This window comes from Cyclopterus lumpus, chromosome 12, assembly GCF_009769545.1.
Source record: "Cyclopterus lumpus isolate fCycLum1 chromosome 12, fCycLum1.pri, whole genome shotgun sequence".
Lineage (NCBI taxonomy): Eukaryota > Metazoa > Chordata > Actinopteri > Perciformes > Cyclopteridae > Cyclopterus > Cyclopterus lumpus.
This window is the reverse complement of record NC_046977.1, coordinates 348,467-360,966: the sequence shown is the minus strand read 5'-3', so window position 1 is coordinate 360,966 and position 12,500 is coordinate 348,467. Positions and strand designations below refer to the sequence as shown.

Sequence of the window (12,500 nt, the reverse complement as noted above, 5' to 3'; positions counted from 1 at the left end):
GAGTGAGAGAGTGTGTGTGACCTGGTTCCGTTTCAGATTCTCACTCTAAACTAGACTACTAGACCGAGAGTGTCGACACAAGGAAGTGTCTTCTGAAATACTTTGTGAGATTGCAGCGTTCTTGTCTGAGTATTGTAAAAGAAATATGCAGGAAATATCTTTTGTACCAGTTATTTACTCAGTCTTCTATACAACCAGAGGAGTCGCCCCCTGGTGGTCAGGAGAGAGAATGCAGCTTTAATACATGAAGCATAGACTTCTATACAACCAGAGGAGTCGCCCCCTGGTGGTCAGGAGAGAGAATGCAGCTTTAACACATGAAGCATAGACTTCTATACAACCAGAGGAGTCGCCCCTTGGTGGTCAGTAGAGAGAATGCAGCTTTAACACATGAAGCATAGACTTCTATACAACCAGAGGAGTCGCCCCTGGTGGTCAGGAGAGAGAATGCAGCTTTAATACATGAAGCATAGACTTCTATACAACCAGAGGAGTCGCCCCCTGGTGGTCAGTAGAGAGAATGCAGCTTTAACACATGAAGCATAGACTTCTATACAACCAGAGGAGTCGCCCCCTGGTGGTCAGGAGAGAGAATGCAGCTTTAACACATGAAGCATAGACTTCTATACAACCAGAGGAGTCGCCCCCTGGTGGTCAGGAGAGAGAATGCAGCTTTAACACATGAAGCATAGACTTCTATACAACCAGAGGAGTCGCCCCCTGGTGGTCAGGAGAGAGAATGCAGCTTTAACACATGAAGCATAGACTTCTATACAACCAGAGGAGTCGCCCCTGGTGGTCAGGAGAGAGAATGCAGCTTTAATACATGAAGCATAGACTTCTATACAACCAGAGGAGTCGCCCCCTGGTGGTCAGTAGAGAGAATGCAGCTTTAACACATGAAGCATAGACTTCTATACAACCAGAGGAGTCGCCCCCTGGTGGTCAGGAGAGAGAATGCAGCTTTAACACATGAAGCATAGACTTCTATACAACCAGAGGAGTCGCCCCCTGGTGGTCAGTAGAGAGAATGCAGCTTTAACACATGAAACATAGACTTCTATACAACCAGAGGAGTCGCCCCCTGGTGGTCAGGAGAGAGAATGCAGCTTTAACACATGAAACATAGACTTCTATACAACCAGAGGAGTCGCCCCCTGGTGGTCAGTAGAGAGAATGCAGCTTTAACACATGAAGCTTTGAGGAACCGGAGGTTCTAATGATCCCTGAGATCGTTTCTGGAGAAGAGGACTTTTCAGTCTCAGAACCACCAGCTGAGTGTATGAAAGTGTATTTAAACTGTGAAGCAGTCTTAATTCTTCTGGTACAGACTAGTGAAGTTAAATCTCCTCGGCTGGAAACAGTTCTTGGTCCTTCAGCTCCGGTCCTCCTCTCTGTTATTAAGCAGTCTGGTATTTCCTCCTCCTTTGTCTTCGAGCCTGAACACGCCGTCATGACGTGCAGCTGCAGTCTGAAGCTATGTAATCTACAAAGAGTCTTCAGAGTGTGCTGACCCGTCCTGTCTTGCCCCCCGGTAGCGGTGCCGTATCCTCCCGGGACCCGCCTGTCGGTCAAAGACCTGTTTGTGGACGGGAGGCCCAGCGTGGAGGTCCTGAAGGCCCACCTGGTGAAGGAGGGCCGGCTGGAGGAGGAGACGGCTCTCCGGATCATCAACGACGGGGCCGCCATCCTGCGGCAGGAGAAGTGCATGCTGGAGGTGGAGGCGCCCATCACAGGTACTCCCTTCCCCCCCCCCCCCCGCGTTTAATCAAAGAAGTGTTCCCAAAGTTTCCCATGAATATGAAACATGTCGACCTTTGACCTGAGGCCGCACACACATGACCTGTGAGCTGTGTTTGTGTCCAGTGTGTGGAGACGTCCACGGACAGTTCTTTGACCTGATGAAGCTGTTCGAGGTGGGCGGATCCCCCAGCAGCACCCGTTACCTGTTCCTGGGGGACTACGTGGACCGGGGCTACTTCAGCATCGAGGTAGAGAAACACACACACACCCACGCACACACGCACACAAGCACACACACACACACACACACACCTGACATTTGGAGTGGTGGCCTGCTGCTCGACTCGGGCTTAGCAGGGCGTCTTTAAATAGTGGTAGTAATGAAAGACATGCTGTCTGCTGTCTCCTGTCTCCTGAATGCACACACACACACACACACACACACACACACACACACACACACACACACACACACACACACACACACACACCTCTCCTGTTGCTTACAGGCTCAGCTGTGTCCCATTTCTAAAACAATCTAAGGGAAGGACTGAGCGTGTCCTCAGAGTATGTATGTTTGTCTTCAGGGTGTGTGTGTGTGTGATAAATAATAAGTTGACTGGGTTATGGATCAATAAACTCGTTTCCAGGCTGAAGCCTCTGCAAAGGAACATTTATGCTTTTGTTCCTCTGCAGTTTGTTTGTGAAAGCCCCAATAGAACACATGACCTCCTGCCGGTGTTCTTCATCAGCAGAGTCAGAGAAATTAAACTGAGAGATGAAACTATGAGAGAGGAAACTATGAGAGAGGAAACTGGAGAGGAAACTATGAGAGAGGAAACTAGGAGAGAGGAAACTGAGAGAGAAGAAACTATGAGATATCCCTCCGCTAGTCGAAGCTGATCCATGGACTTTGTTCTGAGCGCTTTAACGTGGGAACTATTTTCTTTCTGCCGGACTACACCCAGTCACTGTAGCCTACAGGTGAGGTCTGGGTGTACGGTCCCTTTTAAATGCTGCAACCGTTCATCCTCTCACTTTTTTAAACCTGTGTTTAGGAAGAAGTAGGTTTTGTGAGTGGTTGATGCTTTTTGTGTTAATACTTGCCAAATATATAAATATAAATATATGAATCTATTTTTCCAGCTGTGGTCCTGTTATATCTGGACTGTTGTCGCCTCATTCTGGTGGTTTGAGGCCCAGAAGACGATCAGGATGTGTTCTCCAAGAGCAGAATCCTGATGTTTCAGTTGTTTCATCATAATAACAACAATAATAACGGCCTCCTTCACCTTCATTGACAGCTCTCGGGTCGTCATGCTGAGAGCTTCATGAGCTGCTGAATGATAAACAGACCTTTTCATCTGTCCTCTGAATTAAAGCTGACCAATCCAAGCTGAGCTCTTGACTTTTATCAACCTCAATATAAAGAGTTCAATAACCAGGATTATTACGTCATATTTACCTTCACGTCCTTATTGATTCATTTAGAGGCACATTTCCCTTTTATTTATTTATACTTTATATATATATATATATATGATATATTTATACTTTGTGTGTGTGTGTGTGTGTATATGTATATATATATATATATATATATATATATATATATATATATATATATATATATATATATGATCCATTCCTCCCCAGTGTGTGCTGTTCCTGTGGGTGCTGAAGATCAACCATCCCAACACCCTCTTCCTGCTCAGAGGAAACCACGAGTGCCGACATCTCACAGAGTACTTCACCTTCAAGCAGGAGTGTGAGTTCTCAAACCCTAACCCCTAACCATGTGACCTGTACAGCAGGTGTGTGACCTGTGTGTGTGACCTGCGTGTGTGTGTCCGTGTCCTGCAGGTAAGATCAAGTACTCTGAGAGGGTATATGACGCCTGCATGGATGCGTTCGACTGCCTCCCTCTGGCTGCGCTCCTCAACCAGCAGTTCCTGTGTGTTCACGGAGGTCTGAGCCCGGAGGTCACCTGTCTGGACGACATCCGGAAGGTAAAGCTCCCAGATATTAATAATAATAAGATCCACTCTATGGGTTTAAAGGGAGTTAGACTCCATGGTTGTTTTTGTTGTGTTTTCTAATAATCACGTTTACATTCTACATTAACATTGTTAGATGATGGAGAATAAAGCTACTCAGTAGAAACATGACTATATATTCCATTTGTGGTGAAATGTAACAAAGTACTTGAGGTACTTTTTACTTCTCTCCTAAAACGTTAATTCACTCAAAGCTGAATCAGCTGATTAGTTTACTGACAAACCATTAATAAAATAGTTATGATGCAATTTCTCAATGTTTTATCTGTTATTACAAAGCAAACAATCTTCACGGATCAGCAGATTAATCCATAAATAAAATTTATAAAATTGTTATGATATAAAGATGATGAATTGTAAATATAAAACTACCTTTATGGCCATAAAAGGCTCCAGTGGTCCTAAAGGTCCCCTCTGGGTACTGAATGCCGTCTGAAGCGTGTCTCTGTGCTCGCAGCTGGACCGGTTCAAGGAGCCTCCGGCCTTCGGGCCCATGTGTGACCTGCTGTGGTCCGACCCGGGGGAGGACTACGGCTCAGAGAAGACCCAGGAACACTTTTGCCACAACAGCGTGAGAGGATGCTCGTATTTCTACAGGTACGACGCTCTGCTGCAGGAAATGTTGCCAACGAGTCTGTTAATCTGAGTGGATTAAAGCTAAACAATCAGTGGCTTGTCTCTGGATAAGTGGCCGCTGGTTGAATAAATATTTATATTTGTACTGAATCTGCCATGTTGACGCCATACAGAGGTCATGCCTGTTCAGATCCTCTTTCATCCAGCTGCTGGTTTGTTTTAGCAGCAGGTCGTTCAAAGGTCACGGGGAGAAGTGTTAGTGTCACTCACGGGTCATCAATATATGTATTAGTCTCATCTATAGGTCATCAATAGATGTATTGGTCTCATCTATAGGTCATCAATATATGTATTGGTCTCATCTATAGGTCATCAATAGATGTATTGGTCTCATCTATAGGTCATCAATAGATGTATTGGTCTCATCTATAGGTCATCAATATATGTATTAGTCTCATCTATAGGTCATCAATAGATGTATTAGTCTCATCTATAGGTCATCAATATATGTATTAGTCTCATCTATAGGTCATCAATAGATGTATTGGTCTCATCTATAGGTCATCAATATATGTATTAGTCTCATCTATAGGTCATCAATAGATGTATTAGTCTCATCTATAGGTCATCAATATATGTATTAGTCTCATCTATAGGTCATCAATAGATGTATTGGTCTCATCTATAGGTCATCAATATATGTATTAGTCTCATCTATAGGTCATCAATATATGTATTGGTCTCATCTATAGGTCATCAATATATGTATTAGTCTCATCTATAGGTCATCAATATATGTATTGGTCTCATCTATAGGTCATCAATATATGTATTAGTCTCATCTATAGGTCATCAATAGATGTATTAGTCTCATCTATAGGTCATCAATATATGTATTAGTCTCATCTATAGGTCATCAATATATGTATTAGTCTCATCTATAGGTCATCAATATATGTATTGGTCTCATCTATAGGTCATCAATAGATGCATTGGTCTCATCTATAGGTCATCAATATATGTATTGGTCTCATCTATAGGTCATCAATAGATGCATTGGTCTCATCTATAGGTCATCAATATATGTATTGGTCTCATCTATAGGTCATCAATAGATGCATTGGTCTCATCTATAGGTCATCAATATATGTATTAGTCTCATCTATAGGTCATCAATATATGTATTGGTCTCATCTATAGGTCATCAATATATGTATTAGTCTCATCTATAGGTCATCAATATATGTATTAGTCTCATCTATAGGTCATCAATATATGTATTGGTCTCATCTATAGGTCATCAATATATGTATTGGTCTCATCTATAGGTCATCAATAGATGTATTGGTCTCATCTATAGGTCATCAATATATGTATTAGTCTCATCTATAGGTCATCAATAGATGTATTGGTCTCATCTATAGGTCATCAATATATGTATTAGTCTCATCTATAGGTCATCAATATATGTATTGTACCACTCTTCTTCTTCTGTTGTTGTTGACCAATACCACTCTTCTTCTTCTGTTGACCAATACCACTCTTCTTCTTCTTCTTCTTCTTCTTCTTCTGTTGTTGTTGACCAATACCAAATACCACTCTTCTTCTTCTTCTTCTTCTGTTGTTGTTGTTGACCAATACCACTCTTCTTCTTCTGTTGTTGTTGACCAATACCACTCTTCTTCTTTTGTTGTTGTTGTTGACCAATACCACTCTTCTTCTTCTGTTGACCAATACCACTCTTCATCTTCTTCTGTTGTTGTTGTTGACCAATACCACTCTTCTTCTGTTGTTGTTGTTGACCAATACCACTCTTCTTCTTCTGTTGTTATTGTTGACCAATACTACTCTTCTTCTGTTGACCAATACCACTCTTCTTCTTCTGTTGTTGTTGTTGACCAATACCACTCTTCTTCTTCTGTTGTTGTTGACCAATACCACTCTTCTTCTTTTGTTGTTGTTGTTGACCAATACCACTCTTCTTCTTTTGTTGTTGTTGTTGACCAATACCACTCTTCTTCTGTTGACCAATACCACTCTTCTTCTTTTGTTGTTGTTGACCAATACCACTCTTCTTCTTCTGTTGTTGTTGACCAATACCACTCTTCTTCTTTTGTTGTTGTTGACCAATACCACTCTTCTTCTTCTGTTGTTGTTGTTGACCAATACCACTCTTCTTCTTCTGTTGTTGTTGACCAATACCACCCTTCTTCTTCTGTTGTTGTTGACCAATACCACTCTTCTTCTTCTGTTGTTGTTGACCAATACCACTCTTCTTCTTTTGTTGTTGTTGACCAATACCACTCTTCTTCTTCTTCTGTTGTTGTTGTTGACCAATACCACTCTTCTTCTTCTTCTGTTGTTGTTGTTGACCAATACCACTCTTCTTCTTCTTCTGTTGTTGTTGACCAATACCACTTTTCTTCTTCTGTTGTTGTTGTTGACCAATACCACTCTTCTTCTTCTGTTGTTGTTGTTGACCAATACCACTCTTCTTCTTCTGTTGACCAATACCACTCTTCTTCTTCTTCTTCTTCTTCTTCTTCTGTTGTTGTTGACAATACCAAATACCACTCTTCTTCTTCTTCTTCTTCTGTTGTTGTTGTTGACCAATACCACTCTTCTTCTTCTGTTGTTGTTGTTGACCAATACCACTCTTCTTCTTTTGTTGTTGTTGTTGACCAATACCACTCTTCTTCTTCTGTTGACCAATACCACTCTTCATCTTCTTCTGTTGTTGTTGTTGACCAATACCACTCTTCTTCTTCTTCTGTTGTTGTTGTTGACCAATACCACTCTTCTGTTGTTATTGTTGACCAATACTACTCTTCTTCTGTTGACCAATACCACTCTTCTTCTTCTGTTGTTGTTGTTGACCAATACCACTCTTCTTCTTCTGTTGTTGTTGACCAATACCACTCTTCTTCTTTTGTTGTTGTTGTTGACCAATACCACTCTTCTTCTGTTGACCAATACCACTCTTCTTCTTTTGTTGTTGTTGACCAATACCACTCTTCTTCTTCTGTTGTTATTGTTGACCAATACTACTCTTCTTCTGTTGACCAATACCACTCTTCTTCTTCTGTTGTTGTTGTTGACCAATACCACTCTTCTTCTTCTGTTGTTGTTGACCAATACCACTCTTCTTCTTTTGTTGTTGTTGTTGACCAATACCACTCTTCTTCTTTTGTTGTTGTTGTTGACCAATACCACTCTTCTTCTGTTGACCAATACCACTCTTCTTCTTTTGTTGTTGTTGACCAATACCACTCTTCTTCTTCTGTTGTTGTTGACCAATACCACTCTTCTTCTTTTGTTGTTGTTGACCAATACCACTCTTCTTCTTCTGTTGTTGTTGTTGACCAATACCACTCTTCTTCTTCTGTTGTTGTTGACCAATACCACCCTTCTTCTTCTGTTGTTGTTGACCAATACCACTCTTCTTCTTCTGTTGTTGTTGACCAATACCACTCTTCTTCTTTTGTTGTTGTTGACCAATACCACTCTTCTTCTTCTTCTGTTGTTGTTGTTGACCAATACCACTCTTCTTCTTCTTCTGTTGTTGTTGTTGACCAATACCACTCTTCTTCTTCTTCTGTTGTTGTTGACCAATACCACTTTTCTTCTTCTGTTGTTGTTGTTGACCAATACCACTCTTCTTCTTCTGTTGTTGTTGTTGACCAATACCACTCTTCTTCTTCTGTTGACCAATACCACTCTTCTTCTTCTTCTTCTTCTTCTTCTTCTGTTGTTGTTGACCAATACCAAATACCACTCTTCTTCTTCTTCTTCTTCTGTTGTTGTTGTTGACCAATACCACTCTTCTTCTTCTGTTGTTGTTGTTGACCAATACCACTCTTCTTCTTTTGTTGTTGTTGTTGACCAATACCACTCTTCTTCTTCTGTTGACCAATACCACTCTTCATCTTCTTCTGTTGTTGTTGTTGACCAATACCACTCTTCTTCTTCTTCTGTTGTTGTTGTTGACCAATACCACTCTTCTGTTGTTATTGTTGACCAATACTACTCTTCTTCTGTTGACCAATACCACTCTTCTTCTTCTGTTGTTGTTGTTGACCAATACCACTCTTCTTCTTCTGTTGTTGTTGACCAATACCACTCTTCTTCTTTTGTTGTTGTTGTTGACCAATACCACTCTTCTTCTGTTGACCAATACCACTCTTCTTCTTTTGTTGTTGTTGACCAATACCACTCTTCTTCTTCCGTTGTTGTTGACCAATACCACTCTTCTTCTTTTGTTGTTGTTGACCAATACCACTCTTCTTCTTCTTCTGTTGTTGTTGTTGACCAATACCACTCTTCTTCTTCTTCTGTTGTTGTTGTTGACCAATACCACTCTTCTTCTTTTGTTGTTGTTGTTGACCAATACCACTCTTCTTCTTTTGTTGTTGTTGACCAATACCACTCTTCTTCTGTTGACCAATACCACTCTTCTTCTTTTGTTGTTGTTGACCAATACCACTCTTCTTCTTCTGTTGTTGTTGACCAATACCACTCTTCTTCTTTTGTTGTTGTTGACCAATACCACTCTTCTTCTTCTGTTGTTGTTGTTGACCAATACCACTCTTCTTCTTCTGTTGTTGTTGACCAATACCACCCTTCTTCTTCTGTTGTTGTTGACCAATACCACTCTTCTTCTTCTGTTGTTGTTGACCAATACCACTCTTCTTCTTTTGTTGTTGTTGACCAATACCACTCTTCTTCTTCTTCTGTTGTTGTTGTTGACCAATACCACTCTTCTTCTTCTTCTGTTGTTGTTGTTGACCAATACCACTCTTCTTCTTCTTCTGTTGTTGTTGACCAATACCACTTTTCTTCTTCTGTTGTTGTTGTTGACCAATACCACTCTTCTTCTTCTGTTGTTGTTGACCAATACCACTCTTCTTCTTTTGTTGTTGTTGTTGACCAATACCACTCTTCTTCTTTTGTTGTTGTTGTTGACCAATACCACTCTTCTTCTTTTGTTGTTGTTGACCAATACCACTCTTCTTCTTCTGTTGTTGTTGTTGACCAATACCACTCTTCTTCTTCTGTTGTTGTTGACCAATACCACCCTTCTTCTTCTGTTGTTGTTGACCAATACCACTCTTCTTCTTCTGTTGTTGTTGACCAATACCACTCTTCTTCTTTTGTTGTTGTTGACCAATACCACTCTTCTTCTTCTTCTGTTGTTGTTGTTGACCAATACCACTCTTCTTCTTCTTCTGTTGTTGTTGTTGACCAATACCACTCTTCTTCTTCTTCTGTTGTTGTTGTTGACCAATACCACTCTTCTTCTTCTGTTGTTGTTGTTGACCAATACCACTCTTCTTCTTCTGTTGTTGTTGTTGACCAATACCACTCTTCTTCTTCTGTTGACCAATACCACTCTTCTTCTTCTTCTTCTTCTTCTGTTGTTGTTGACCAATACCAAATACCACTCTTCTTCTTCTTCTTCTTCTGTTGTTGTTGTTGACCAATACCACTCTTCTTCTTCTGTTGTTGTTGTTGACCAATACCACTCTTCTTCTTTTGTTGTTGTTGTTGACCAATACCACTCTTCTTCTTCTGTTGACCAATACCACTCTTCATCTTCTTCTGTTGTTGTTGTTGACCAATACCACTCTTCTTCTTCTTCTTCTGTTGTTGTTGTTGACCAATACCACTCTTCTGTTGTTATTGTTGACCAATACTACTCTTCTTCTGTTGACCAATACCACTCTTCTTCTTCTGTTGTTGTTGTTGTTGACCAATACCACTCTTCTTCTTCTGTTGTTGTTGACCAATACCACTCTTCTTCTTTTGTTGTTGTTGTTGACCAATACCACTCTTCTTCTGTTGACCAATACCACTCTTCTTCTTTTGTTGTTGTTGACCAATACCACTCTTCTTCTTCTGTTGTTGTTGACCAATACCACTCTTCTTCTTTTGTTGTTGTTGACCAATACCACTCTTCTTCTTCTGTTGTTGTTGTTGACCAATACCACTCTTCTTCTTCTGTTGTTGTTGACCAATACCACCCTTCTTCTTCTGTTGTTGTTGACCAATACCACTCTTCTTCTTTTGTTGTTGTTGACCAATACCACTCTTCTTCTTCTGTTGTTGTTGTTGACCAATACCACTCTTCTTCTTTTGTTGTTGTTGACCAATACCACTCTTCTTCTTCTTCTGTTGTTGTTGTTGACCAATACCACTCTTCTTCTTTTGTTGTTGTTGACCAATACCACTCTTCTTCTTCTTCTGTTGTTGTTGTTGACCAATACCACTCTTCTTCTTCTTCTGTTGTTGTTGTTCTTCTGCAGTTACCCTGCGGTGTGTGACTTCCTGATGAACAACAACCTGCTGTCTGTAATACGAGCTCATGAAGCTCAGGATGCCGGGTGAGCATGATGTTTCATTTATATTGTATTCCTCTCTTATTGTAGTGCTCTTCCTTTCTATTGTTCTTTACTGTTTAGAGTGCATGTATACATTTACTGCACATGTATTAGTACTTTAATGTATACTATATCTTAAGATGTTCAGATATTAATATCAGTTAAAGGTGCTTTTAGAATTTCACTGATGAAGCAGAACATTAATTAAAGCTGCGAGCAGCGATGAGCGCTCAGTCGGGGCGCGGTGCCGCCGGTCGTACGTTTTACCGTCTGTCACGTAACCTCGATATTCTTTCGCCAGTAGGCGGCGCGTCGACTGTGTGAAAATAAACTCGGCGATAACCTCAGGCCTAGTCTAGTTGAGCCAGTAGGGGGCGCTTTGAGAATGTGAACAAATACATGCACCATGTGTCTCTACGTGAAGTCTAGACCACATCATGTAAATTAAAGGTAAAAAAAAAAAGTGATGAAAAATGTGCCCTTCCTGGATTTGAACACACGACTTCATTGAGCGGGACTCGTATAGCTAGAAAACTGGCAACTTCGGTGAATTATTGTAGCGCCCTCTAGTGTTCAAATCGCACAAGATTTTTTTTCAAAGTTAAGGCATGCCATGCGCACTTATGAAAAATGTTTTCGAGTGATTAGTCCCAATAGTGTTCATTGGGCCATAGATCCTTACCACAATGAGGTATAAATAAACGGTTGACATATTCTACGTCATCTGGCTTCAATGATTTGATTGATATCAGGTTTTGTTGATTTGGACCAAGCATGTAGTTAAGAAAGTCAATTATGTGTTTTTCACAAAATTCAAAATGGTGGAAAATCTAAGTATGCGGACCTTAGGGGTCTGAGAGGGTTTCTGTAGAGCAGGTGGAGATGGACATGTGTGAAACATTTCAAGTGAATCGGACATTCTGGGTGAGGGGCGTCGCCGGTCCAAATTTGAGGGGGCGCTAGAGAGCAACTACAATATTAAAAATGTTGACTCCTTGATCAGATGGCTATTTTCACCAAGCCTGACAAGCGTGCCAAATTTGGTTAGTTTTAAAAATGTCTAAGTACCCCCAAAATGCTCCCAATGTTCTAAAATAAAAAGCGGAATAATAATAGACAAAGGATTTTCAATAGGGTCGCTCGGACCCTAATAAAAGAATCGATGATCAAATTAGATTAATTTAATAGTTAACAACTAATCTAATAATCAGTTCCATTTTATAGACTGAACAACTCATCGATTCATTGAGGAAAGATTGATTGACAGTCATAATAATTGTCAGCTGAATTCTGCTTCACCAAACAGTAATTTCTGTCTTTAACCTTTGACCCCAGTTCCACATTCCTTCGTTTTCATGGATATCCAGAGGTCTAAATGTTTAGAACAGCTTTCTCTCTAATATCTTTTATATTTTAATATCATTTTAGTTTATCCCACAGATCAGTAAAGCCTTGTCTTTATCTTTGATCGTATATTTATTTTGACCCTTATTATTCTTTATCTCCTTTATTCTTCTCTATATTTTATTTTGTCCTTTTATTCATCTTCTGGATGAACTTTGTCCGTCAGGTATCGAATGTACAGGAAAAGTCAGACGACTGGCTTCCCTTCTTTAATCACCATCTTCTCTGCTCCCAACTACCTGGACGTGTACAATAACAAAGGTAAGAGGAACCATGGCAACCGGTAGAAGACCTTGAAGCCCTGGCAACAGGAGACAGGAAGTGCACCATGAAGTAGAAAATG

The 12,500-nt window shown here is 40.5% G+C and overlaps 1 protein-coding gene across 1 annotated transcript in view; it reads left to right on the top strand.

Annotated features, from left to right (window-relative positions):
• ppp3ccb (protein phosphatase 3, catalytic subunit, gamma isozyme, b) overlaps positions 1-12,500 on the top strand; it is a 30,975-nt gene that overhangs the window by 5,972 nt on the left and 12,503 nt on the right. Inside the window, exons 2-8 of the mRNA XM_034547044.1 lie at positions 1,539-1,736; positions 1,867-1,991; positions 3,400-3,511; positions 3,607-3,752; positions 4,258-4,397; positions 10,679-10,756; positions 12,324-12,418. Of these exons, the coding sequence (XP_034402935.1) occupies positions 1,539-1,736; positions 1,867-1,991; positions 3,400-3,511; positions 3,607-3,752; positions 4,258-4,397; positions 10,679-10,756; positions 12,324-12,418 (894 nt within the window). The remainder of the gene's footprint in view (positions 1-1,538; positions 1,737-1,866; positions 1,992-3,399; positions 3,512-3,606; positions 3,753-4,257; positions 4,398-10,678; positions 10,757-12,323; positions 12,419-12,500) is intronic.